This window comes from Rutilus rutilus, assembly GCF_951802725.1.
Source record: "Rutilus rutilus genome assembly, chromosome: 4".
Taxonomy (NCBI): Eukaryota; Metazoa; Chordata; class Actinopteri; order Cypriniformes; family Leuciscidae; genus Rutilus; species Rutilus rutilus.
In genome coordinates, this window is record NC_140212.1 from 2,347,813 (window position 1) to 2,375,670 (window position 27,858).

At 38.8% G+C, this 27,858-nt stretch overlaps 1 protein-coding gene across 2 annotated transcripts in view; it reads right to left on the reverse strand.

Annotated features, from left to right (window-relative positions):
- The window catches only part of grm8a (glutamate receptor, metabotropic 8a), a 203,556-nt gene that overhangs the window by 55,315 nt on the left and 120,383 nt on the right, over positions 1-27,858 (reverse strand). For both annotated transcript variants that reach the window (XM_084407247.1, XM_084407246.1), the window contains 3 exons: positions 11,956-12,091; positions 5,870-6,024; positions 1,473-1,610 (listed from right to left, as the gene is read on the reverse strand). In XM_084407247.1, the coding sequence (XP_084263373.1) occupies positions 1,473-1,610; positions 5,870-6,024; positions 11,956-12,091 (429 nt within the window). The remainder of the gene's footprint in view (positions 1-1,472; positions 1,611-5,869; positions 6,025-11,955; positions 12,092-27,858) is intronic.

The window sequence follows — 27,858 nt, forward strand, 5'->3', positions numbered from 1 at the left end:
ACTCTAACCCGACCCCTAAACCTACCCATCACACACACACACACACACACACACACACACACACACACACACACACACACACACACACACACACACACACACACACACACACACACACACACACACACACACACACACACACACTCTAACCCGACCCCTAAACCATCACAGAAAACTTTCTGCATTTTTACATTTTCACACACACACTTATATTATCCTGCATTAACACGCACACACACACACACATAAAACTCAACTCGGCTGAAAGTAACCTCTGAAAGCCTGCGTCAGCGTCTGCATTATCTGAACTGAAGGTCAAGGCTGATGTTCAGGCTCTGCTGACGGTCACTGTGATTCTGACCCGGGTTTGTCTGAGCTCATGTTGTGGGACGAGGTCGCAGGACTCAGGTGGACCAGATCACACACTCTGTGTTCAACTCAGATTAGCACAGTGACTCATGCCACACACTGAGCTTCCTCTTCATCTGACCGCCGTGTGTGTGTGTGTGTGTGTGTGTGTGTGTGTGTGTGTGTGTGTGTGTGTGTGTGTCGACAGGCAGCTCCAGGCTGACAGCAGATTGCATCCCAATTGTTGTAACAATACAACATTCCCCCTGGCATACGGTCACAGTTACTGTAGAGATCAGCCTATATTGTTTTTAAAAATACTAATACTGGTTATCTATATTTTTATTAAAGTCACCATGAAATTCAAATTGACTTCACACTTATGAATTTTATCCAAAGCCACTTGCATTGCATTCAAGGAATACAGTAGCATATCAGTTGATACATGTTGTTATATAAAAGTCAAACTTATGACATACCAAGTCATATTATTTTTTTATGGAATAATGCAGTATTATCTCAAAAATCTGTATAAATGATTTTACCGTGCACATCATTATTATTATTTTTTTCATTCATGTAAATCATAATCTTGAATCAGAATAACTTCCCCTCCCTCCTGCAGTGACATCATCTCTTGATGAGGGCGGGGCTCTACCTGTCACTCACATGACATCAGCCAATAGCAAACCACAACCATCCAATCAATTCCCCACTGAATGGTGGGTCTGGAAATTTACAGTCGCAACACAAGCGACATTGTTTGAACAATGTCTGGGAAACTAGCACAACGAGTGAAACAAATGTGTGGTTCGGCAGTTAATGTACCCATAAACGTGTCTTCTGTTCAATTGTGTTAGACAATAGTCTAGTCAATTAGTCAATCCTGGCACACTTGGACCTTTAGGACAGGAGAGAAGAGAGTATGAAGTCAGACACTGGACACTATTGTTTGCATTGACTGCTCGAGCACGGGCTCCTGATAGCCCTAAAGAGACGTGTCACTTCCTGTCCTCTCGAAGCCATTTGGCCTTTGTTGCATCTTCCTCTTAAAAACCCCAAACTCTTTCAGAGATGAGTGGATGACCTAAATAAATAATGGCTCGAACACAAACACATCTTACCGGTGCACTTTTTCAGGCTTCCGGGCCGTTTTCCGTGCATCCCGAGCTTGCATCCGAAGTTCTCCTCCCAGAATTCGGCAAACCACACATTCCTTCTGTTGTTGGAGAGCGAGCGACTGCGGAAGTAGCGATCGAACGCTGAGGAGAGAGAGGAGAGGAAAAGAAAGCGATAAGCATCTGAAGGAATGAATTACAGAGAAATGCAAAATAACACATTGAATTAAATGTGAAAGTTTTGAAGTAGAAAGACTGAAATAGATTTTTCTTGTCCATTGTTCTTGTAAAAATCATGATTTGGTAACACTTTACATCAAGGTTTAATTGATTAACATTAAGCATCATACATTAGGTAACATTAATTAAAAATGAGCAATCATTTTTTACAGCTTTTGATAATCTAGGTTAATGTTAAGTTAAAAGTATATTATTGTTCATTATTAAAGTGCCCCTTTTATACTGTTTTAAAGGTTCCTAGTTTTATTTTGGAGTCTCATACAATAAATTTACATATATCCATGTTCAAAACATTTTCATAATATACATTGCAGCATCAGCTCTTTTCTCACAGCGTCTGAAACGCTTCAATCAAGGATTCGGTCTCTCTAAACCCCGCCTTCAGAGCCTACTCTGCTCTGATTGGTCAGATGGCCCAGTTTGTTGTGATTGGTCTACTCTGCTCTGATTGATCAGATGACCCAGTCTGTTGTGATTGGTCTACTCTGCTCTAATTGGTCAGATGACCCAGTCTGTTGTGATTGGTCTACTCTGCTCTGATTGGTCAGATGGCCCAGTTTGTTGTGATTGGTCTACTCTGCTCTGATTGGTCAGATGGCCCAGTTTGTTGTGATTGGTCTACTCTGCTCTGATTGATCAGATGACCCAGTCTGTTGTGATTGGTCTACTCTGCTCTAATTGGTCAGATGACCCAGTCTGTTGTGATTGGTCTACTCTGCTCTGATTGGTCGGATGACCCAGTCTGTTGTGATTGGTCTACTCTGCTCTGATTGGTCGGATGACCCAGTCTGTTGTGATTGGTCTACTCTGCTCTGATTGGTCGGATGACCCAGTCTCTTATGATTGGTCTACTCAGCTCTGATTGGTCAGATGGCCCAGTCTGTTGTGATTGGTCTACGCTACTCTGATTGGTCAGATGACCCAGTCTGTTGTGACTGGTCTACTCTACTCTGATTGGTCAGATGACCCAGTCTGCTGTGATTGATCTACTCTGCTCTGATTGGTCAGATGACCCAGTCTGTTGTGATTGGTCTACTCTGCTCTGATTGGTCAGATGACCCAGTCTGTTGTGATTGGTCGACCACTTACAGCAACTGCTATTTTTTGGCACAGTAAAAAATCACTACAACAACATCAACAGTATATGCACTATACATTTTAAATGTATTATTAGTAGTAGTAGTAGTGTTAATGAATTAAAATGATGGACTGGGAAAGGAGACAAGCATCTAAAGGAATGACACACATTTGTGTCAGTTAAGTGGCAGAGCAAGTGTAAATCCTCGGCGGTATTCCTGTCTGGATGTCTGCATCTAATCCCTGTCCCCACAGACACAATTATACAATGTGTTCTGACAAAAGTGCTCAAATTGGTGGGTCTATTCCCAAGCTGTTGCCTGAAAGCTGAGAGCCGCTGCTTGAGGGACAGTGCTATGATTACTTGAGTGCAGACAACCACCAGAAGGAGGCTGGGATGCACTCGCCACTGTATGGATACGGTATTAAGTGTCGGACTATGATGCTAATTATTAGCAATGCTTCTGACAACATTGGAGAGCAGAAATAAATGTCTCCACTAAGTCTGAGCATTGCGATCTAATCGGTTAATTCAGGTACACTGAGAACTTTTTGCTATTGAAATGACTGTAAGATTGTTGACCAGTTTAGTTGAATACACCCAAGTCTCTTTTTGTTTTTGTTTTGTTGCATACAACAAAAGGATCATTAAATAAAAGATATCCCATGACATTTTCATGATTTTCTATGTCTTTTTATATTGTTTTCCAGTTGTTTGTGAATACTAGTTTAAAAAAGAAATTGTTTTTTATAGAGATTGCACTCACAAAACTCATTTATAGCCAGAACTTAGAGTTCACTAAAAGCAGGGGGAAAAAATAGATTCACTATTGAATTTTTTATGATTTACTGTGACTTTTTGGGCCCTATCTTTCACCCAGCGCAATTGACTTTGTACACGACGCATGTATCATTCTTAGTTTGCACCCGACGCACAGCGGACTTTTCCCTCCACAGACGCACGTCGGTAAATTAGGGAATGAACTTGCGCTCCCGGGGGCGGTTCAGCGAAAAGAGGAGGCGTGTTCCGGCGCAAACATTCCCTGGTGCTATTTTGCAGTTTCAGAAAACAATTCCGCCAGTGGCACGTTCAGATGCTATTTTAAGGGCGCATGCTTGGCCATAATGTAGCGTGTGCACAACGCGTATACACTTTGCTTCTCTCATCTACACAGACGCAGCAGTTGACATTTTTGCAAACCATACATAATCACAAGGAAAAATATTATCACACAAGGGATAATCACACAATCATTGTGGTGTCCATGAAGATGTGAAAAAATAGGCATAAATCTAGCTTACACATTTACCCAAATTATTATACGCCTGTTTAATCGAAGCTAATTTGGGTGTGTTTCTCCATCCCCAATGTCACTTCTCTGTGTTTTACGGCCCTGACGAGAGCATCGGTCTCCTCGGCTGTGAACCGCTCCTGCAAATCCGCCGTTATAATAGCAACCCGCCATGGAACAAGCACGCCTGCTCTTAAAGGGAATGTGAGATGTTGCTCTGATTGGTTTATTTCACGTTACGCCCAAACCACACCTATGAGTAATGAAGCTACTTCAGACCAACCCATTTTAGATTTGCGAGATCCGCCCACAAAGTTACTTGCGTTTCACGTTTGATACTTGCGTTTCAGATAACACGCACACACACGCGCACACACACACACACACACACGTTTCATGTTTTATGGGGACTTTGTATAGATATAATGACTTTTTATACTGTCCAAACTGTATATTATGTTCCCTTACACTAACTCGACCCCTACACCTACCCATCACACACACACACACACACACACACACACACACACACACACACACACACACACACACACACACACTCACTCACTCGACCCCTACACCTACCCATCACTCACACACACACTTACTCACACACACTAAAAATAGGGCCCTTTAAGGTTTTATTTCCTTCAGCTTGGTAATCACAATTTTAAATTCCCTGATATTTTCAGGTTTTCCTTTTTATATTTATTTAAATCATTATCTAGTTCTAAATATCGTTTTGCTTAATATCGATTTTCTGGTTACTAACAAATAATATGTTTAATTAATAATTTATTGCTATGGAGCCCCAAAAGGGACACGGTGAAGGAAAACACTATGAGAAGGGAGCAAGAAATATTTGTCAATGCTTTTTGCGTTATGAGAAACCGAGAAACTTTGCATTCGCTCACAAAGAACACAAAGGTTTAGCAAGCAAATGCAAAGTCGGGGAGCACAAAACATTTGCGAGAGAATGCAAAAGCATTGTAATATATTTTTTCCTATACCATCCCATATTTGTCCACCATTATTTCCCTTTAGGGGCTCCGTAAATTGTCACATGCATTCAAAAAGTATTAATAATGTTACAAAAGATTTCTATTTCAAATAAATGCTGTTCTTTTGAACTTTCAGTTCATCAAAGAATAGAATGCATCATGGTTTCCACAAAAATATGAAGTAGCGTTACTGTTTTCAACACTGATAATACTATACGGTTATAGTTTGGTTAAAAAGTTTAGTTAAAGTTTAAAGGTTTGGGGTCAATACTTAAAATAAAATGGAAAACTTTAAATTTTACTTAAAAAGAAAATGTATTTTCGGGGTGGGGGGGGGGGTAAATTAACACTTTTATTCAGCAAGGATGCATTAAATTGATCAAAACGGTCATTTATAATGTTAAAAAAGTGTAAAAAAGTGTAAAAAAAAGTGTAAAAAAATCTAAAATTTTGTTTTTTTACTTTCTATTCATCAAATAATCCAACTCTTTTCAACATTGATAATAATAATAAGAAAAGTTTCTTGAGCATCAAATCATCATATCAGAATGATTTGTGAATGATCATGTGACACTGAAGACTGGAGTAATGATGCTGATAATTCAGCTTGGCATCACATAAATAAATTATGTATCAAAATATATAAAAAAAAAAAATTATTTTAAACTGTAATAATATTTCACAATATCACTGTTTTCACTGTAAAGTAAATGCAGCCTTGGTGAGCAAAAGACACTTCTTTCAAAAACACCAAACATTTGAGCGATCGATAGTACACGTCACATGTACACACCGTCCACCGTGGCTCTTTTGGGCAGGATGGTTATGGCTCCTTCCGCCACTTTCTCCTGCTGGATCACCGGAGAGATCTTGGCTCCCCAGCTGTCAGACCCGACCCACAGAAAGTGGCCCGTCTGGTTGCTCCTCTTGGCAGCATCCAGCACTCGTCTGTAGACAGAAACAATGATACATCAGCCTCAAACAGCACATCTATATCTCATCTGTGGTGAAGCGCTTGAGTTCAGATAAATGCGTGTCAGGAGCTGCAGGCTCTGCGACTGATATTCAGATAAAGACACACTCGTTCCTCACTCGCGTCAGAGACTCGGAGATCTGTAGATCTGTAACACTTTACAATAAGGTTCATTAGTTAACATTAGTTAATGTACGACATGAACTAACCATGAGCAATACATTTTTTACTGCATTTGTTCATCTTTGTTAACGTTAGTTAATACAAATACAGCTGTTCATTGTTTGTTCATGTTAGTTCACGGTGCATTTTTATTAAGTATTAGTAAATGTTGAAATGAACATTAACAAAGATTAAAAATGCTGTATTTGCAGTTCATTATTAGTTAGCTTACTAATGTAGTTAACTAACGTAAAGTGTCTTGTAAAGATCTTGTCCTGCTGTCTCATGTACTGCATGGATATATATTTTAATCGAGAGGGATTTGGGAAAGAGGACAGGAGTTCAGCTACTGGCTCATTCTGTCTGTCAGGGTTATGTTTGTGTTTGATCTGTTTCCCTGTTTTGTTCATGTCTGAGTTTCACATGGTCCTTTGTTCAGTTTCCCGCCTTTGTTCAGTTTCCATGGTTACCGTCATTAGTAGTTCATTGGTTTCAGCTGTGTGTCATTTATTAGCTCTTTAAGCCTCAGCCTTTGCCTTCACTCTCGGTCCAGTCTCTGTTATGTTGAGATGTGTTTGCACTGCCTGTTTGCTTGCTGTTTGAGTGAGAATTACTCTTATTACACTTATTAGTGTTTTGTGAGAACCCGAGTCTTCTGTCTTCAGCTTCCCTGCATGCATCATTACACTGTCACTGTGAAAGATGAAGAGAGAAGTGACTGGAAAGAACAAATTAACCCAAGAATTATTAAATAATATCTGGATTAACTGTGTACAGAATCTCCAGCGAAATTGAGAATTGGTCTGATTCAGAATCAAAGCAAATGCTTATCAGTTATCAACTAAAAAGTTCAAGCCTAAAACTCATCTCACTCTCACTATCTTAAACCTATAAGTCTCTCCGTATATTTTCACAGTGTGAAATAGTTAGCATTCCCTCGGTCAATCTGTTAATAAGCCCAACATTTAACACTCACTGTCCCGCCTGTTTTGCCTGAGCTTGCTTTAAAACTTCAGTATGAAGTCAGATTAGCATTCGCCTCCAAGGCATAAAAATAAATATTGTACTCATCAGCAGCTGTTAAATCAACAAACATATGTATAGATGGCAGGAAAGCCAACATTTTTCATTCGTCTCTGTGTGATGAAGCCAAATCTGTGCGCGCAGAGCATGCACCTCGGGGACGGGCTCAGGAAAGCTGCGAGGACCTCCACAATCTGAAGAAGCAGAGGAAAGTAGAGCATCCCTCCCTCCAGGCACAGAAAGCCTCACTTCACACCCTCTCCAGCATTCTTAATTGCTTTCCATCTGTACTTAGTGCAATAAAGTTAGACAATATACAGGTGGCAACTGAGATAAAGGAGGGAGCTGAGCAGAGGCTGCTGGGAGGGATGGTACGTTAGGAGAAGTGTGTTAATGAGTGTGTTTTAGCTGTTCCTCCCCTCTTAATCGCTCTGTGGCTGCGTCCCAAATCACACACTTCCCTACTATATAGTAGGTGAGAAACAGTATGCGACAAAAGAAGTATGTGCGAATTCACAGTACTCATAAAAGAGTCTGCAAAAAGTACCTGGATGACCTACTGCTTACGGCGAGATTCTGAAGTGTGCATATGATGGACACTATACTATCCCATGAGGCCACGGGAGAGGGTTTGTGAATGACAGTGAGGCGACGCAACTCATATTACACACATTCATATTCATACTGCACACATTCATTCTACACACATTCATATTCATACTACACACATTCATTCTACACACATTCATATTCATACTGCACACATTCATATTACACACATTCATATTCATACTACACACATTCATATTACACACATTCATATTCATACTGCACACATTCATATTACACACATTCATATTCATACTACACACATTCATATTCATACTGCACACATTCATATTCATACTGCACACAGTCATATTACACACATTCATATTCATACTGCACACATTCATATTACACACATTCATATTCATACTACACACATTCATATTCATACTACACACATTCATATTCATACTGCACACATTCATATTCATACTACACACATTCATATTACACACATTCATATTCATATTACACACATTCATATTACACACATTCATATGCATACTACACACATTCATATTCATACTGCACACATTCATATTACACACATTCATATTCATACTACACACATTCATATTACACACATTCATATGCATACTACACACATTCATATTCATACTGCACACATTCATATTACACACATTCATATTCATACTACACACATTCATATTCATACTGCACACATTCATATTACACACATTCATATGCATACTACACACATTCATATTCATACTGCACACATTCATATTACACACATTCATATTCATACTGCACACATTCATATTACACACATTCATATTCATACTGCACACATTCATATTACACACATTCATATTCATACTACACACATTCATATTCATACTGCACACAGTCATATTACACACATTCATATTCATACTACACACATTCATATTACACACATTCATATTCAAACTACACACATTCATATTCATACTGCACACAGTCATATTACACACATTAATATGCAGACTACACACATTCATATTACACACATTCATATTCATACTGCACACATTCATATTACACATATTCATATGCATACTGCACACATTCATATTACACACATTCATATGCATACTACACACATTCATATTACACACATTCATATGCATACTACACACATTCATATTACACACATTCATATTCATACTACACACATTCATATTACACACATTCATATTCATACTGCACACATTCATATTACACACATTCATATGCATACTACACACATTCATATGCATATTACACACATTCATATTACACACATTCATATTACACACATTCATATTCATACTGCACACATTCATATTACACACATTCATATTCATACTGCACACATTCATATTACACACATTCATATGCATACTACACACATTCATATTACACACATTCATATTCATACTGCACGCAGTCATATTACACACATTAATATTCATACTGCACACAGTCATATTACACACATTAATATTACATAGAACATACTATATAGCGTTCGTGAAGAATTGCTTATTCAAAATAAGTACCAACTCAAGAAAGTATGCGATTTCGGACGCAGTCTATCTCTATACACACACTCACCAGCCACATTATTAAGTACACCTGTTCAATTGCTAAACCCAAAAATCGAATCAGCCAATCACATGGCAGCAACTCAATACATTTAGGCTTGTAGAAATGGTGAAGACGACGTGCTGAAGTTTAAACATCAGAACGGGGAAGAAAAGAGTGACTTCATATGTGTCATGGTTGTTGGAGATAGACGTGCCGGTCTGAGTATTGCAGAAACTGCTGATCTACGGGGATTTTCACACACAATCATCTCTAGGGTCCGGGAAGGAGGAAAATATCCAGTGAGCGGCAGTTCTGCGGGTGAGAATGCCTTGTTGATGCCAGAGGTCAGAGGAGAATGGCTGATGGTAGTTGAACGACTGGTTCATCTGATAGAGAGGTTACCGTAACTCAAACAAGCACTCGTCTCAGCCGTGAAGCAGAAGAGCTTCAGCAGCAGAAGAAACACACCGGTGTCAGACGAGAACAGCAAACTGAAGCTACGATTCACACGGACTCAACAAAAAAACCTCGCCTGTTCTGATGAGTCTTGATTTCTGCTGCAACATTTAAAGGCCTCGTTTACACTGTCAGTGAAATGGGTCCCAATTCCGATTTTTTGCTCATATGTGACACAGATCCGATGTGTTCTATGACAGTGTAAACAGGGAAAAAACGCATGCATTCGGATATTTCCAGATCGGGTTCAGGCCTCGTTCATATGTGGAAATAAATCAGATATAAATCGGATCTGTGCCAATGCGACTGTCATGTAAACAGGCAGATCGGAGTTTCTGAGGCATTAGGCGACGTCTCCACGGTTTGATGACGAGAGAAACCCTGATGCACATCTGCAAAGGGAAGGATGGCCTGACGAAACGTTGTGTCTTCGTAGGAGAGGAATGTGGACAAACGTTGACACAACATATCAAAGGTTAGCTTGCTCATCCTAAAATTTCGGACCCACTGCTCCTCGTTAAAGCCCGCCACAATATGCTCCCGCCAGTCCTGAGAACTCTCTCACACACAATAACTGAAGCATGAGCACACGCTGCAATGATGATGGCACTTTTCGTCCTCCGCCTCATAATCATGGTGATGTTTGGCGAACTTCGCATATATCGCATATATCGCATCAATCATATTTTGCGTTCGTCCATCTGTGCAAGATAATTTAACCCTTTAAGCATGCGCGATGTTTCAGATAGTATGGCTAAGTGTAAACACATGAATCGGATATGGGTCACACTTGAAAGAACGTGTAAACGGATGGTAAAAAAAATCGGATATAGGCAACAAATCAGAATTGGGCATCAAGACCTGCAGTGTAAACGAGGCCTTAGACGGTCGGGTCAGAATTAGCTGTAAACAACACTAAAGCATGGATGCGTCTGCCTTGTATCAGTGGATCAGCTGCTGGTGTAATGGTGTGTAGGATATTTATCTTGCCACACTTTGAGCCGCTTAGTACCATTTGAACCTCTAAACGCCTCAGTCTATCCCTGATGTCCATCACCAGCAAGCACTAGCCGTCATTTCGCCGTCTCTGTTAACTATAGACCCGATATAGTCCGGCTATGAGTAACCCACTTCCAGCCAACATCCTTGAATTTGGATGACTTGCAAGGTGTTTGATAGTCCATCATGTAAGCAAAGTAAACAGTGATCACAAGGTGTTTGGTTTCATTTCTTTGACATGCTCATGTTCTAGATGACTAGTCTATTCTTGGGATATGGTTAGACATCTATACACTTTTCACTGACAGCCCAAATGTTGCCTTGTTTTAGCCTAGACGTCTGGGCTGTGTTTGGACAGCTATGCAATCACATGCAATGTGATGATGTGTTTGAAATGTGTGGTATAATGCACGCTGATTCCCTTCTTAAAGTCCCCCTGTGGTGAATATCCAGTTTTTAATGTTGTTTATATGTCTATGTGGTGTTTTTAATATGCTTTAAGACAAACCATGTGCAAATTCAACACCATTGCTGAGTATTTTCTCCTTAAAACTGCAGTGAACCAAAAATCGCTGGTGTTTCTGACGTCACAAACTACCTTGTAACCAATCAGATCAACGTGTGATCGTCAACCAGTGGATCTCTGAGCTGAGTGAGTGAGTGGAGGCGGGACTCATTTGCATATTCATAGAACCGCGTATACTAAATTAGGCAAGGGTGTCGAGTTACATTCAAGATATTTTAAGGCATGACTATTAATTTTTTCAAGGAAAAAACTTTCAATATGTAATTTTGGTGATCAAAGATGAGTTTAAAGTGATAAAATGATCGACTACAGGGGACTTTAATAAAAATTTTTAAAAAAGCAGTAGGCGGTATATATATATATATATATATATATATTAAACAGCATTCAGTATGCAGGTATTATATTCGTAAACGCAGCCAGCTTCCTTTTTGCTTCCTCTTTCCTTTTTGCTTCCTCCCACCAAGGCACTGAAGATGGGTTTCTCTCAGCTGGAGATCTTTAAGGGAACAGGGAACGGTTAGCCAGGGAAAGTCTTTTAAGAACAGAAAGGAGACACCTGATATCGTCCTCGTTTGCGAACATGATGACGGCCCGAGCGTTGGGGGTCTCCAGGAGCCGGCGGATGATCTTGTCGAATTCCCCAGGCCTGGGTTCCCGAGGGATCTTCAGAGACTGAGCGATACACACGCCACCTAGACACACACACAGACAGAGAGAGAGTTAGGCTTTGTTCATTCTGCACACAAAACCTGATTCAGACTGTGCAACTTTCAGACAAAAACCAATAAAAACAAGAACAACAACACTGAAATGTTTAATGCCTATAGATAATCCTAGTTTTAAACATAATGACACAAACAAAATTTGGGTCAGCAAGATTATTATAAAAAAATTTTTTTCAAGAAATTAGTAGCCTACTTTTATTCAGCAAGGATGCATTAAATTGACCAAAAGTGACAGTTAACTCATTCATAATGTTACAAAAGATTCTATTTTGGAAAAAAAAAGCTGTTCTATTCGTCATAGAATCCTGAAGAAAATGTTTCACAGTTTCCACCAAAAAAAATATGAAGCTGTTTTCAACATTGATGATAATCATAAATGTTTCTTTAGGAGCAAATCATCATATTAGAATGATTTCTGTAGGATCATGTGACGATTCAGCTTTGAATTCAGCTTTTATTCACATAGAAAACAGCTATTTTAAATTGTAAAAATATTTCACAATATTACTGTTTTTACTGTGTTTTTGAATTCTGGGACGATGGTAAAGCAACAAATTCTGTACCTAAAACAAGATTTCATGCAGTCACATTAAGAAAAAATACACTAAGCAATCTGTCTCTAGTTCAAAACGACTCAAACATTTACAACCTATTACTGATGTGGACATAAATGAAGTTCGTTCCATCATTCAAATCGCATCTCCAGGTGCTTGACATCATTTATTCAAACGTAACACGACAGACTTACAAAAATCAGGTCTTGACATGCCATATTGAAGTGGACAGAGTCATATTTCATATTTAATTTAAGTTAAGCAGCCAACCCTTTGAGCGCTCGATTATACCATTAACGTCCCACACGGGGGTGAGTGATGGACTTCCTCCTGGATGTAATCTCCTCCTGTTACAGTCCATTTAATGAGCGCCGGCGTTTCCCGCTAAACCAATGCGGCTCCTTATACGTTCTGTCAAAATGACAAATACTAATTAGCTTTAATTAATGCCCCTCACAATGGTAATCACCAATCTGTTGCGTTCATGCCCTCCTCCGATCCGTGATAATTGTGAGTTTATGCAGTGCAGTATTTGCTTGGGTTACTACACTACTGCGGAAACAGTCATTTAGCCCATTCGCTGCCATTTCCAAACACGCAAGAGCCGTTTCTGTGATTTCTTTCTGTGTGTTTGTTATATTTATGCTATTAAAGCCTGATGGTGATGTTTCTAGCCTTCTGATGTTACCTTTTTGAAAATGGGGTTAGCTACATAATATGCAACCAACAAAAATAACTATTTTGAAGCTTATTAATGAAGAAATTAATACTTTTATTGAGAAAGGATGCATTAAATTGATCAACAGTGACAGTAAAAACATTTATAATCTTACAAACGATGCTGTTCTTTTGAACGTTTGGTCACACTTTAGACGAGGGTCCAATTATCACTATTAACTAATTTATTAACTAATAATAATTCAATAATCTCAATTAGTTGTTGTTAAGTTTAGGTCTAGGATTAGGGATGTAAAATATGGTCATGCAGAATAATGTATTAATATGTGCTTTATAAGTACTAATAAACAGTCAATATATGCATGCTTATAAGCAACAAGTTAATAGTGAGAATTGGACCCTAAAATGAAGTGTTTCTGACCTTTCTATTCATGTCTCGAAATGTCAAGAAAATGTTTCACAGTTTCCACAAAAATATGAAGCGGTGTTTTCAACATTGATAATAATCATAAATGTTTCTTGAGCAGAAAATCATCATATTAGAATGATTTCTGAAGGATCATGTGACCCTGAAGACTGGAGTAATGATGCTAAGAAATCCTACAAAATCTTAACGACCCCAAACATGAAACACACACCTATTGAATGACAGTTATTTTTATATACCTCAGTGTAATAAGTATTTATATAGTGTTATATAGTTTATATTCTACAAAGTAACAAACCATTTCGTCACACTTCAACAAAAGCTACACTGTTCTGAAAACAGCTAAGCTACTGTCACGCTACCGAACCAATGTAGCGACAACACGGGCCACAGAGCGACTCACTGATGTCTCTCCAAATCTCTTTCCCAATGCAGAATGAGGCTTTTATGCGCCATAAACATCAAAAAGGCCAATGAATTAGCATTCCGGAGCTTGGTGGCTTTTCAATACACCAAATTCCTTTTACATTTTGTGCCTCTCCATTTATTGTGCGTTCAATGGCAGATACAGCAGCCCTTGTGTTGCGCGGGGACACAAACGCTCAGCTAAACGGCGAGGAAGAGGAACACTGCTTTACTAAAGCTCATAAACTGATTGCATGGGCAGACATCAGTATTGCAGCATGTTGCAGGGGGTGAGCTGGAAGATTTTGGGTTTGACATGAACAGTGAGATAAGCAGCTCCGCCTACCGCTGACTAACACATGTGTCAAACCCAGAAATTAGTCACTTCACAATTAATATGCATGAACGATTGCATTCAAATAAGGCTGGCTTATTTTTAGTTCCGAAAGAAAAGGAAGAATAACTGTGAAAGCATCATGCGCTCGCTCGAAACCTTCAAAACCACTCTCTAATTGTTTCAAGCAGGAGTATGAAGTCATTAAAGCAGCTCGTGATAATAAAATGATCCATCTTAAATCACGGACACGACGAGCTCCAGCGTCTCTGCTAATCTTTAATGATTGGATTTTCAGTGCTTTATGAATCATGAATTATCTAATTGTATCCAACCTCGCGTGTCGCCGCTCAAACACACACACACGCGACGGCTAATGCTGTAATTCATCTCCAGTGGTGGGAAACTCAACATTTTCCTAAGTAAATCGCTGTGGGTAATTAACTTTCCTGTTTGAGAGCCATTGGGTTTTGTGACTGACCGGAGGTTTCAATTTGCTGACTAGGACACCATAGCACATTCATTCTGTCCAAAATGGCCATCTTTTGTAATAGCATTTTTGACAGCTTTGCCAATTTTTTGGATAATCCATTGAATTAAACACTAAAACACCCAAAACCTTGGCACTAATAGTATAAAATGGAGCAAAGACGAGACACTAAAAGTTACATTGAAGGTGATTTGTTGCCAGTCAGTCTGTCCAACATTTTTTTTATATATACATTTTATATCAAATCCAGATTTTCAACCCCAAAAATGCACTATATATTAAATCACCATGCGGTTATGCATACTTTTTTTGGGGATAATGTATTGAATAAAACAGTAAAATACTTTAAAATAGTGACACTAATAGTATAACATGGACCAAGAGACAGTAAAATCACCAATGAAGTTGCCATCAGTCATCAATTTATCTTTTTCAGTAGCATTTCTGCCAGATTATCAACCCCAAAACTGCTTTGTATATTAAATCACAATGAGATAATGCCTATTTTTTGGGGATAATCCAGTGCATTAAATGCTCAAATACCCAGACAAAACGACACAACTTCTAAAACAGCCCAAAGAAGAGACGCTAAGAGAATCAATGAAGTGGATTTGTTGCCCGTCATTCTGGTGGGGATGCGTGTTGAGCCTTTAAAGCTAAATGCAAACATGAAATTCATAAACATTCGTTTGGGCTCGAAACATGAGACATATGCTTAATGGATATTTGATTCATTCCACATTAGTGCCCGTGTGACAAAGCATGTTTCAGGACGGTAATGGCACAGGACTCAGCAGCACAATCCTTATTATAGTGGCTTATTACACCATCCATTAACCAACAAAATTGTGCCGTACTTCCTCGTGTTGAGAAATTTAACACTTTCTGAGGTGGTGCTACTCTTCCCGAAGGAGCCGATATCAGGCAAAGCAAATAACGCTCAATAGAACTCAAGTATCAGATGGGCTGTGTTATAAAATATCCATATTTAATGCGTAATATCTCATGTGTATTATTGTTTCCCCATGGCGCTGACCTCCTCCGCTCTCTGCAAGAGGTGATTCGGTCGTCAGTTCCTCCAAACATCAAATGTGGGAGCGTTTCTCGCTCATGAAAGCAGCACAGAAGCTTTGGGAACGTGTTTATTCAACATCTCCACCCACACGCGACTCACAAAGGTGTTGGAATACAACCCGCATCCACCCACGCGCGCGTGCCTGACGCCATGCGTTTCACACCACACACTCACTGCCATACGCTCGCCGTTCCACACGACCCGCTGCTGAGGAATGTGAAATGCATGAAAAACACCACAGTCATTTTGATGCAGAGCATTTCTGTGCACTGAAGCAGGACTAAAGGGATTGAGGAAGGACCTCGAGTGCTTGGACGGAACCAGAGATAGTCGGGATTGTATGGAAGCCCAGTTATGCATAGAAGTAGAAAATGAAATGGGTAATTATGAGATACACTTCAAATGAAGAAAGTCACAGAAAGACAATTCGCATTTTGAGATACATAATTATTTTTAAAATAAAAGTAGGAATTGTGAGAAATAACGTCATAATTATGAGATATAAAGTCATAATTATGAGATAGTCAGTAATTATGAGATATAAAGTCATAATTATGAGAAATTCAGAATTAGTTGTGAGCAATGTGAAAAATATGAAAAAATATGTCACGATTTTGAGATGGAAAGTCATCATGAATTATGAGATATAAAGTCATAATTATGGAAAATAAAGTTGAAATTATGAGACAAATTCAATTATGAAAAATGAAGTTGGAATTAAGAGATATAGGGCTCTATCTTGCACCCAGCGCAATTGACTTTGTACACCGACGCATGTATCATTCCTATTTTGCACCCGCGCACAGCGGACTTTTCCCTCCACAGACGCACATCGGTAAATTAGGGAATGAACTTGCGCTCCCGGGGGCGGTTCAGCGAAAAGAGGAGGCGTGTTCCGGCGCAAACGTTCCCTGGTGCTATTTTGCAGTTTCAGAAAACAATTCAACATTGTGCATGTTATTCATATGTTATTTTGAGAGCGCATGCTTGGCCATAATCAATGTAGCGTGTGCACAACGCGCATACACTTTGATTCTCTCATCTACACACAGACGCAGCAGTTTTCATTTGTGCAAACCATAGGCTACATTTTTACAAGGAAAAATATTAACACACGAAATCATTGTGGTGTCCATGAAGATGTGAAAAAATAGGCATAAATCTAGCTTACACATTTACCCAAATTATTATACGCCTGTTTAACCGAAGCTAATTTGTTTGTGTTTCTCCATCCCCATACAATGTCACTTCTCTGTGTTTTACGGCCCTGACGAGGACGTCGGTCTCCTCGGTTCTGAACCGCTCCTGGCGTGCGCCTGGCAAATCCGCCGTTATAATAGGAATCCACCATGGAACAAGCGCACCTGCTCTTAAAGGGAATGTGAGATGGCGCTCTGATTGGTTTATTTCACGTTACGCCCAAACCACACCTATGAGTAATGAAGCTACTTCAGACCAACCCATTTTAGATTTGCGTCGGGCGCAAGAGTAATTTATCCCGCCGGTATAATAGCAACAGCGCCGAGATCCGCCCACAAAGTTACTTGCATTTCGCGTTTGATACTTGCGTTTCAGATCGTTAAAATAGGGCCCATAAAGTCATAATGGTACGTCATTTTGAAAAATATATTTGAAATCATGAGACAAAAATGACTTATGATAAACCGTCTGAATTATGAGATATAAAGGCATAATGGAAAGTCATTATGAATTATGAGATATAAAGCAATAATTATGGAAAATAAAGTTGAAATTATGAGACAAATTCAATTATGAAAAATGAAGTTGGAATTAAGAGATATAAAGTCATAATGGTATGTCATTATGAAAAATATATTTGGAATCATTAGACAAAAATCACTTATGATAAACTGAATTATGAGATATAAAGGCATAATTATGAAACATATTATCTGGTGTTCCTCAAGGTTCTATCTTGGGCCCTATACTTTTTAACATATACCTTTATCCTCTGGGTCAACTTTTAAGATCACTTGGTCTCAGTTTTCACTTTTATGCAGATGACACACAGGTTTATATACATTCAAAACCTGACGTTAATGTGGCTGTGTCCTATCTTTCTGTATGTATTTCTGAGATAAAAGAATGGATGTCTAGTAATTTTCTATGTCTGAACAGTGACAAGACGGAAGTAATGCTCGTTGGCTCCCCCCACCAGCTACGTAAGGCTGAGTCTCCAGCCTTAAGTGTAGAAGGTTCTACACTTCAATTTCATACAAAACTAAAAAATTTGGGAGTAATATTTGATAGTAACCTAACATTTGTTCATCATGTCCAGAGCACTGTTAAGACATCATTTTTTCATCTAAAAAATATAGCAAAATTGCGTCCCATGCTGTCACTTCCTGTGGCTGAAAAGCTAATCAACATCTTTGTATTCTCTAGAATTGATTACTGTAATGCCTTGCTGGCCGGGGTCTCAAAAGCTACCCTCAACAGATTGCAGTTGTTGCAGAATGCAGCCGCGCGAATTCTATCTGGTAATAGAGCAGGGGATCACATTACCCCTGTACTGGAATCCTTACACTGGCTGCCTATCAGATTCCGTGTTGATTTTAAAATTCTAATGCTTACTTATAAGGCCTTGCATGGTCTGACACCTCTGTATATCACTGAACTTTTAACCCCTTACACACCAGTACGTGATCTTCGCTCCTCGGATGCTGGCCTTTTAATTGTCCCGAATACTAGACTCAAATCCATGGGTGATAGGGCCTTTTCGGCGAATGCTCCAAAACTTTGGAATTCCCTGCCTGTGGAGATTAGGCAAGCTGAATCTCTTAGTGTTTTTAAATCTTCCCTGAAAACTTATTTGTTTAGGGTAGCTTTTACATAACTGTTTATATTTGCTATATTATTGTTATTTATCATACATTTCATTGTTTTATTTTGCATTGTTTGTTCTGTTGTAGGTTTTATGTTTTGTGAAGCGCTTTGAGATGCTTTTTAAAGGCGCTATATAAAAAAAAAAAAAAAGTTTATTATATATTTATAATTATGAGATAAAAAGTCGCTTATGAAGAACGATCTGAATTATGAGATATAATTCATTATGAGTATAAAGGCATAATTATGAAACATGAAGTTGGAATTAGGAGATACAAAGCCATAATGGAAAGTCATTATGAACAATATATTTGGAATTATGAGACAAAGTCAATTATGAAAAATAATGTCCGAACTATGAGATAAATAAGGTGAGATTTGCTATTGTGCAGTGCAAGTTATGGAAAAATAGCTTGCAAACCAACAAAATGAACCAAACTTTGACATCAAACACACTTGATCCGGAAAGCGCTGTAAGTCTTTGCATCAGCATGAGTTTAGAGCGCCATTCCCTTAGTCCTAAAAAACCTGTTAGTGCTTCGTTCGACACTCCATCGTGGCTCTAAAAAAGACAAGTTTGTGTTTTGCAGCCCAGAGGCACATTGGAAATGGTGCTGCAAAGACTTTGAAGTGGGGCATCTGGTAGAAACGAGCCTTAAACAACAGAGAAGGACAGACAGCTCTTCACTCGTGCTTGGGGAACCACGACCAATTGGATTCTGAGAACAGGATTTGGGCGAATTGGACTCAACAGAACAGTAATACTTGGTCTTGTTTGGAAGGGAAAAGCATGCTTACTGTTTCGGTAACTGATACAGCCGCCAGCACTGAAAAAAATAGCTTGTAGGATTTACTTACTCGTTTGCACTAACACATTTTAAGTACATTTTTACTGCGACTGCTCTGTACAACTTACCTGTTATTATCAAGTAAAATCTACTTACTATTGAACTTAACATTCATTTGACATTTAATTGACACTCAACATTTAATTGAAGTAATTAAGTGAATATTACTTAATTATATTTAATTTCACATATAGAATTAACTTACCTAAGTTAAGTATATTTAACAAAATTAACTTTTAACTCAACACTGAATTAAATGAATGTTTTACTTAGAAACATCTAAGTAAATAATACAATATTGTATAGATTCCATACTGTATCGACATAATAAAAGTAACATGGCACCTGAACAACTCGATACTTGGTGCACAATACACAATGACGGTAACATGCGATATACCGTTTTTTAGTATAAATGTGTCATTTTGCACAGAAAATGAATCCAGATTTCACAAAACAGCAAGTTACTAAACCTAACAACAGAAGCAATGATAAAACAGTGTAAATACAGCTGGAAAACAGTGAGAAGTCAACCTTATTAATTACTCACGCCCCAGTGCATGATGGGAACACCAGTCTTAGAAAAGTTGAGTAGGTTGAACTTAATTTTACATCGTTGATATTGACGCTTTAATTTCTTCAAGCTTAAATTGAGTACTAATATAGGATTTTGCTTTGTCGTCTATAGCACGGATCAGCTGTCTTCAGGCTTTATGCGAGTTACGCTAGAATCTGACGAGACAAGAGTGACCGACAGCGGATTCCTCAAGGTCAGATCTCTACTCTAAATCCCAGTAGTAAATCCTTCTGTCCCATTCTCTATGTTCCAGACACCGTCCTTTTCTCTCAAGTGTTGTTCTCACATATCAGTGAGTCAGAGGGATGTGTTTTGTCTGAGGAGTTCGACAGAATCTTTCTCACTCGCTGTACAAATGCAAACCTGTGAAGATGTGTCGCTGCGACAGAAACATCTCATTTCCCCGTATATGAATCCAAATCAAGTGTCGAGCTATTAAAGCAGGCTTAGACTTGCCTGTGGAAAACAATAAGACACAAACAGACAATTGTGCGTTCATAAGTGTCCAACTACACTCTTAAAAATAATCTGAAGAACCTTTTTCCACTATAAAGAACCTTTTGTGGAATGGAAATGTTTTAATATTGTCATTTTTTTGACAATAAACATGCCAGAATGAGAACATGAAAACACGGATGTGGAATGGAAAAGTTGTGTGGATGTTAATGTTTCTTCATGGAACCATCAATGCCAATAAAGAACCTGGTCACATGTTAGATTAGGGTCCAGGTCTCACTATTAACTAACTATTAACTACGAATCTTGCCTCGTTAAGCTCCTAATTACTGCTTATTAATATTTAGTAAGGTACTTGTTAATTTAGGTATTGGATGGATTGAGGGATGTAGAATATGGTCATACAGAATAGAATCATGTATTAATATGTGCTTTTTATAAGTACTAATAAACATTCAATATCCTAGTAATATGCATGCTAATGAGCAACTAGCCAATAGTGAGAATTGGACCCTAAACTGAAGTGTTAACAGAACTTTAATTTTTAAGAGTGAGACACACACACATAATCAATATTTGTCAGGATAAATGATTTCATTTAAAGGGATAAGTCCCCCAAAAAGTTCAATTTTGGTCATTTTTCCGCATGAAACTGCATTTAATGAGGTCTGGAGCTTCAAAAAAGCTTCATGAAAGTACCATAAAAGTGTCTCAAACAAGTCACCATGAACCATACGATAGAGGAACAGTCGTGACTTTGACTCTTTAAAGGAACACGCCGACTTTTTGGGACTTTAGCTTATTCGCCGTATCCCCCATAGTTAGATAAAGTCCACACATACTCTTTTCATCTCCGTGCGTGCCGTAACTCTGTCTGACGCACACACCACTAGCCTAGCTTAGCACAAAGACTGGAGGTAATAGAATGATTCATAATGTTTTTGTGAACTGAATCAAATGGTTTACTGAAAAGATCTGACGCACCCACCGCTAGCCTAGCTTAGCACAAAGACTGGAGGTAAACGGCTCCAGCTAGCATACTGCTCCCAATAAGTGACAAAATAACGCCAACATTTTCCTATTTACATGTTGTGATTTGTATAGTCACAGCGTGTACGAATAACAAGGTCACATGAGACACAGCCATCTTCTAACCGTATACTGGGAACTATATTCTCAGAATCACTCCGCCTGAGTAGCAGTGCTTCGCCTTCTGAGAATATAGTTCCCAGTATGTATACGGTTAGAAGATGGCTGTGTCTCATGTGACCTTGTTATTTGTAAACGCTGTGACTATACGAATCACAACATGTAAATAGGAAAATGTTGGCGTTATTTTGTCACTTATTGGGAGCAGTATGCTAGATGGAGCCGTTTACCTCCAGTCTTTGTGCTAAGCTAGGCTAGCGGTGGGTGCGTCAGATCTTTTCAGTAAACCATTTGATTCAGTTCACAAAAACATTATGAATCATTCTATTATGAATCAGACTGATCAGGTTCTCAGGTCCAACTCAATGAACGGCTCACTGGAGAGAAAGTTTATGGGTTAATTTAATTTCTCGTGGCTTCAGAGGACTTTAATTGTGCTTTTATGGTGCCTTTGCTTCCTTTTTAAAGCTTAAAAGGTTCAGTGCCTATTAACTCCAATCGCTTTAGAAAGACAACGACTGGTGCTCTTCAAAATGTCTCCTTTTTGAACGACAAAGGGAAGAACGGTAAACGATGAACCTTCAAGTGAACTATTCTGTCAAGCACATGAAAAATCTGTTTGCTACTCAAGTAAAGAGATACTAGTAAGAATTAACCCATTTAAAACAAGAGCCGCTGTTAACTGCGATTCCAGTCCACCTGAAGATCATGAATATGAATCATAAGCTGCAATAGAATCTAAATACCAGACAACATGCAACAAAAGCACACTTATTTCACTGGAACGTTATGACTTTCTCTTAGGAGATATGAAAAATTCATCTCTATTATGACAGACATAACCCCTGCTGCTGCACAACTGAGTATAACTGAATATAGAGTGAGAATATTTCCTTTTCAGTGCATATAATAAGACTGCAGTGGTTGTGAATGTGCCGTGGCAGAAAGAAAGGAATATGTCTTTCGATTAGTATTGAAATGAAGTTCTTCCCCCTCCATCCACAACGCTCTTTACCGTCACGCCGTCTGATGATTTTTGGGGTATAGATTTTGCTGCTCTGTTAGTCTCAGTATGCAATTCAAACACTGACATTTTTAAATGCACGCAATATTCCCGTATGAGCTCTGATTAGACTGATCAATGAAGAGAATAGGAACGAGGGAAATTATGTTACATATCATTTAGCAGATGCATTTGCAAAGTGACTTATAATACACAAAACTGCAGAGGGATGGGTCGTGATTCATCATCATTACCAAACCTTGCGTTACCGTTAGCACTGCACTGGGTAATAATGCCAAATCTCGAAATATGTTTAACTAGGATGCACAGTGCTTGAAACAAGCTTTTTAACTATAGGAGTTTTTTTTTTGCTACAGGCAATTTTTAAAGGATGCATGAAAAATAAATAAAAAAAATCACGTTTTCCACATTTTTAAAGGGCACTCAATAAATAAGTGACTCAACAGAATGAAACACTTTATAACTAGCTATGTTTAACAAGCCAAGTAAGCAAACTATAAAAAAAACTGATGTTGAGACTAAATTAATTTGTAATTTAAATTAGATAAAATGGTTGTATCAGCTTTATAATTAAGTTGGTCTGTGCTTTCAGCAAACATAATATAATACGTTCTACACACTCAATAACGTTTTTTTTTTTTTTTTACTTGAGGGTCCGAGTTTTGAGCTGAACATTAATATTAATGCAGAATTTTCTTAGTTTGTCTAACTTGTGTTTCAGCTTGTTTAGCAAGCAAACTATTCTATCAACACCTAATCAAGCATGCACTCATTGACGTGGAGGAAACATTACAGAAGAGAACCCTAAACGCTCTACATGAGACATTCAACTTTTACAAAAACACTACATAGTGCTAAAACACCAATTAATTCTGAATAACAAATATTATGTCCTCATGATTTGACCAAACACACAAATCTTTCAAGTGCTTCATCAGTGTTTAAATAGTTGGATCCTCATCAACAATTTGACATTGTAAGTTGTTCAATAGGTTACACTTTATTTAGACGTTCTAATAAGCTTAAATACCCCTGTAGTCAATAATTATAATTATCCCTTAAAACTAATCTTTGATCACCAAAATGATATATTTAAAAGTTTTTTTCCTTAAAAAAAAATGTCTTCATGTCTTAAATTAGCTTGAATGTAACTCTACACCCTTCGATTACTTATAGTTACTTATAGTCAGTAAAATGTCTGTTGGTGGACCAATAGTTTAAGTACCTCATCTTAAATGGCTTAAAAATGTAAAAAAAATTAAGTAATGTCAACTTTTCCTACATTTAATATTTCAATCAACCTATAAAATAGTGCATACGTTTTTAGTGTAGAAACCTTGTTGTATTTCTCATCCCACACCATTTGTGCTATTCTTCTTATGCCAGGTTTAGAATACACAATATTTTTTGCTGTTCACGGTGTCAGATTATGCGACTATGGCCCTGTTTACACTTGTTATTAAGATGTGTTTTGGAGGATCGGATCACAAGACGAGGGAGACACATTCCCGTTCACACCTGGTGTTTTAATCCGGTGTCTGATCCGAATGTATTCAACATGAGCGTTTACACTACGAAAGCAATGCGTATTCGACAAGCTCTGGAAGTGGTTAAAAGTGGACAAGCTCAAAACTTATAAATATATATTTATATGCCTTGTGATCCGAAAACGCATCTTAATACTAGGTGTACCTTGACTCCTAAATTCTTGTCATGTCATGGACAAGAAACATGTCAGATTGCTTCCCGACCAATCATCTCTTGCCGTCTTTAACGACGTGCGTGATGTCATCGAGAAGGCGGAACTAGTGACTGACTTCTGGAAACAAAAGCGTGAAGACTGTCTTGGCTGTCTGGCTATCTGTCTTGTCATCAGAAAAGCCCAAAATAAGAAAGAAAACCCCAAGTTTCTAAATTGCATGAAGAGGACAGTATGTGCTTTCAATCTTCCAAAGAGAACTTAAAGGGATGGTTCGGAGTAAAATCAACCCAGGGTCCTTTGCACCATGACCTCGAGCCAAACACCCCCCCAGAAGCCTTTTCCCCCTTGGTCGAACATTATTAAAGTTAGAGCTTATTTAGAGATATCAGCCGAATGGCTTAGAGCAGGCGCTAATGGATCCAAGGCTGTATCTCGTAAATTACCCCACTAATAATGCCCAGAATGGTACCAAACTTCTACAGTAGTGCAAATAGGTTCTGTACTCATAAAACAAGGCACTGGAAAGTTTGTAAGTACATCAGGAGTTTGTTTAAACTAGATGTACCGCATGGCAGTACAAAATATGACCGCCGCTCAGGCCTGCACTGGCTTTCCACAAAAATAAATGACGTGGAGCAATTTGGCTGTATTGCGTGTTTATGTATATACCTAAAAAAAGTAGTAGTAGTAGTAGCATGTCTGTCTGTGTGTGTGTGTATGTGTGTGTGTTTGTGTATGTGTGTGTCTGTGTGTGTGTGTGTGTGTGTCTGTGCGTGTATGTATGCGTGCGTACATGTGTGTGCGCGTGTGTGTTTGTGTGTGTGTGTCTGTGCATGTGGATTTGAATGTGTGTGTATGGGTGTGTGTCTGTGCGTGTGGATGTCAGTGTGTGTGCATGCTTGCGTTTGTTTGTATTCCTGCATGTGTGTGTGTGACAGTATCATCCTAAACCAGCAACCCTTCCCTCAACAGCACCATCTACAGGCCGATGAGTGTACAGTCATTAAATGTGCACATAAATGAATTTATTTTATACCCCCCCATGGATGAAATTCTACGAAACTTAGCAGAGGATACCCCCAGAGGATGTCAAGTTAATCATACACATGAAATATGGTGCAGTTCTGAACATCTCCACTGAAGATAGGGGCGATTAAAGCAGAATAATATTGCATTTTCATTTTTTATGGGAGGGGCGCAAATCACAAATGAGTGATTATGGGCTAGGTTGATGTGGGCCCTTAAGACCAACATACCATAAAAATGTCTTCTTCCTCGGTTCCACGGTTCAGGTAGTTATTTAGGAAAAACTGCATTTTTTGGGTTTGGGGGGGCCCAGCGCGGGGGGGGAGTGGCCCCCGGGGACCAAACGAAATTTGTCCGTAAAAGTCTAGTGGGGCTACATGCCCACCAAATTTCATGTTCCCCGGTGTTTCGGTGTCCCTGGTATCGTTGACGAAAAATTCAGTAGATGACAAAAAAAAAAAAAAAAAAAAAAACTTTGACAATCCCTATATGACCGCTTTCGCTAGCTACGCTAGCGGCGGTCATAATAACACTTGCCTGATGGCTTATGCTACCGCTAACCCGGACGTCGATTTGGGAAACGTGTAACGTGTAACGTGTAACGACGAATTATAATTTTTTCCGAAGTGTTGACAACTTAGTGTTAACTAATAATTGTTGCAAACTGGCACTACCAACACAATATTAGTGCGTTCCTGGAACTGGGCGTCGTTGCACTACATCCTTATGCATCGCTTTCTGCCAGGACTTTTACGGGCTTTTCCCAAATAACGGAAGTGACGTCAACGTCCGGGTTAGCGGTAGCATTAGCCGTCAGGCAAGTGTTATTTAAATAAACTCCTGATGTACTTACAAACTTTCCAGTGCCTTGTTACAGAACCTATTTGTACCACTGTAGAAGTTTGGTACCATTCCGGGCATTATTAGTGGGGTAATTTACGAGATACAGCCTTGGATCCATTAGCGCCTGCTCTAAGCCATTTGGCTGATATCTCTAAATAAGCTCTAACTTTAATAATGTTCAACCAAGGGGAAAAAGGCTTCTGGGGGGGGGGGGGGGGGGTTTGGTTCGAGGTCATGGTGCAATGGACCCTAGGTTGATTTTACTCCGAACCATCCCTTTAAGGTAAAATATCCACAAACCTTTCCTCCATTGCATAACTCCACCTAAGCACCAAATCGGGCTGATATTGTGTAGTCTGAACCTGGCATTAGAGCTCTGTCTGATGGACAACAAAGCAGATGAAAACACAAGCTTCGTCTGCAACACAAAGTCACAATTCATCTCACAACAGAATATCAAAGCAGAACCTGTGTGTGAACCTTTGGTTCTTCATATTACTGAGATTTAGAGAGTCTGCTATGACATAAAAATAGAGAAACGCACTCTAGACGGGCCTTTGGATCCGTAGCCCAATTACCCTGAGGGATCTTACGAATGTGGACTGTATCGAGTATAAAGAACGTCACATCTGAAGAGACTGAAACACTGGAGACCATTAGGGTTTGATCGTTGAAAGGACAGACGCAGAGACATAATAGAGCCGTCATATACTATAACACACCGTAGAGTAAAGAAGCTTTCAGAATATAAATACTAGCCTCCTGCTCACTAAATCCTGCCTACTATTTAAAAACTAAAATAAATAGTGTGTAAAACAGCATGCATTATGTAACGATAAATATTTCAAGCATGTGCCCGTAGCTCAACTTCATGGTCATGGGTTAAATTCTCAGGGAATGCAAGCACTGATAAAATGCATTGACTGAAAGTGTAATGTACAAATGTAGTAGCATGCTATTTTGCTATGATTTGACGAATGCTAGCAGGGAAAGAGTTAAATAGCTACTAATGTGCCTGTATAGCGTAATGACTTTAGTAGAAAAGGGTAAGTCATTTCAGAGGTGGAGCAAGTTATTATGTTTTGACAAAAATGACAATAACAAAGCCAAATGGGTCAATATTGGCGGTCTTAATTAAGTAATGAAGGTTTTTAAGAAAAAAAATCACAGTAGACAATTGCTCGCCATTACACTGGAAATAAAGGGTCAAGTCAAGCTTGTTTAATTTTAAATATAATATTAAATGCAAAGTGGGTCAACTAGGCATGCATACAGAAACCGAGCATATTATGCACAGAA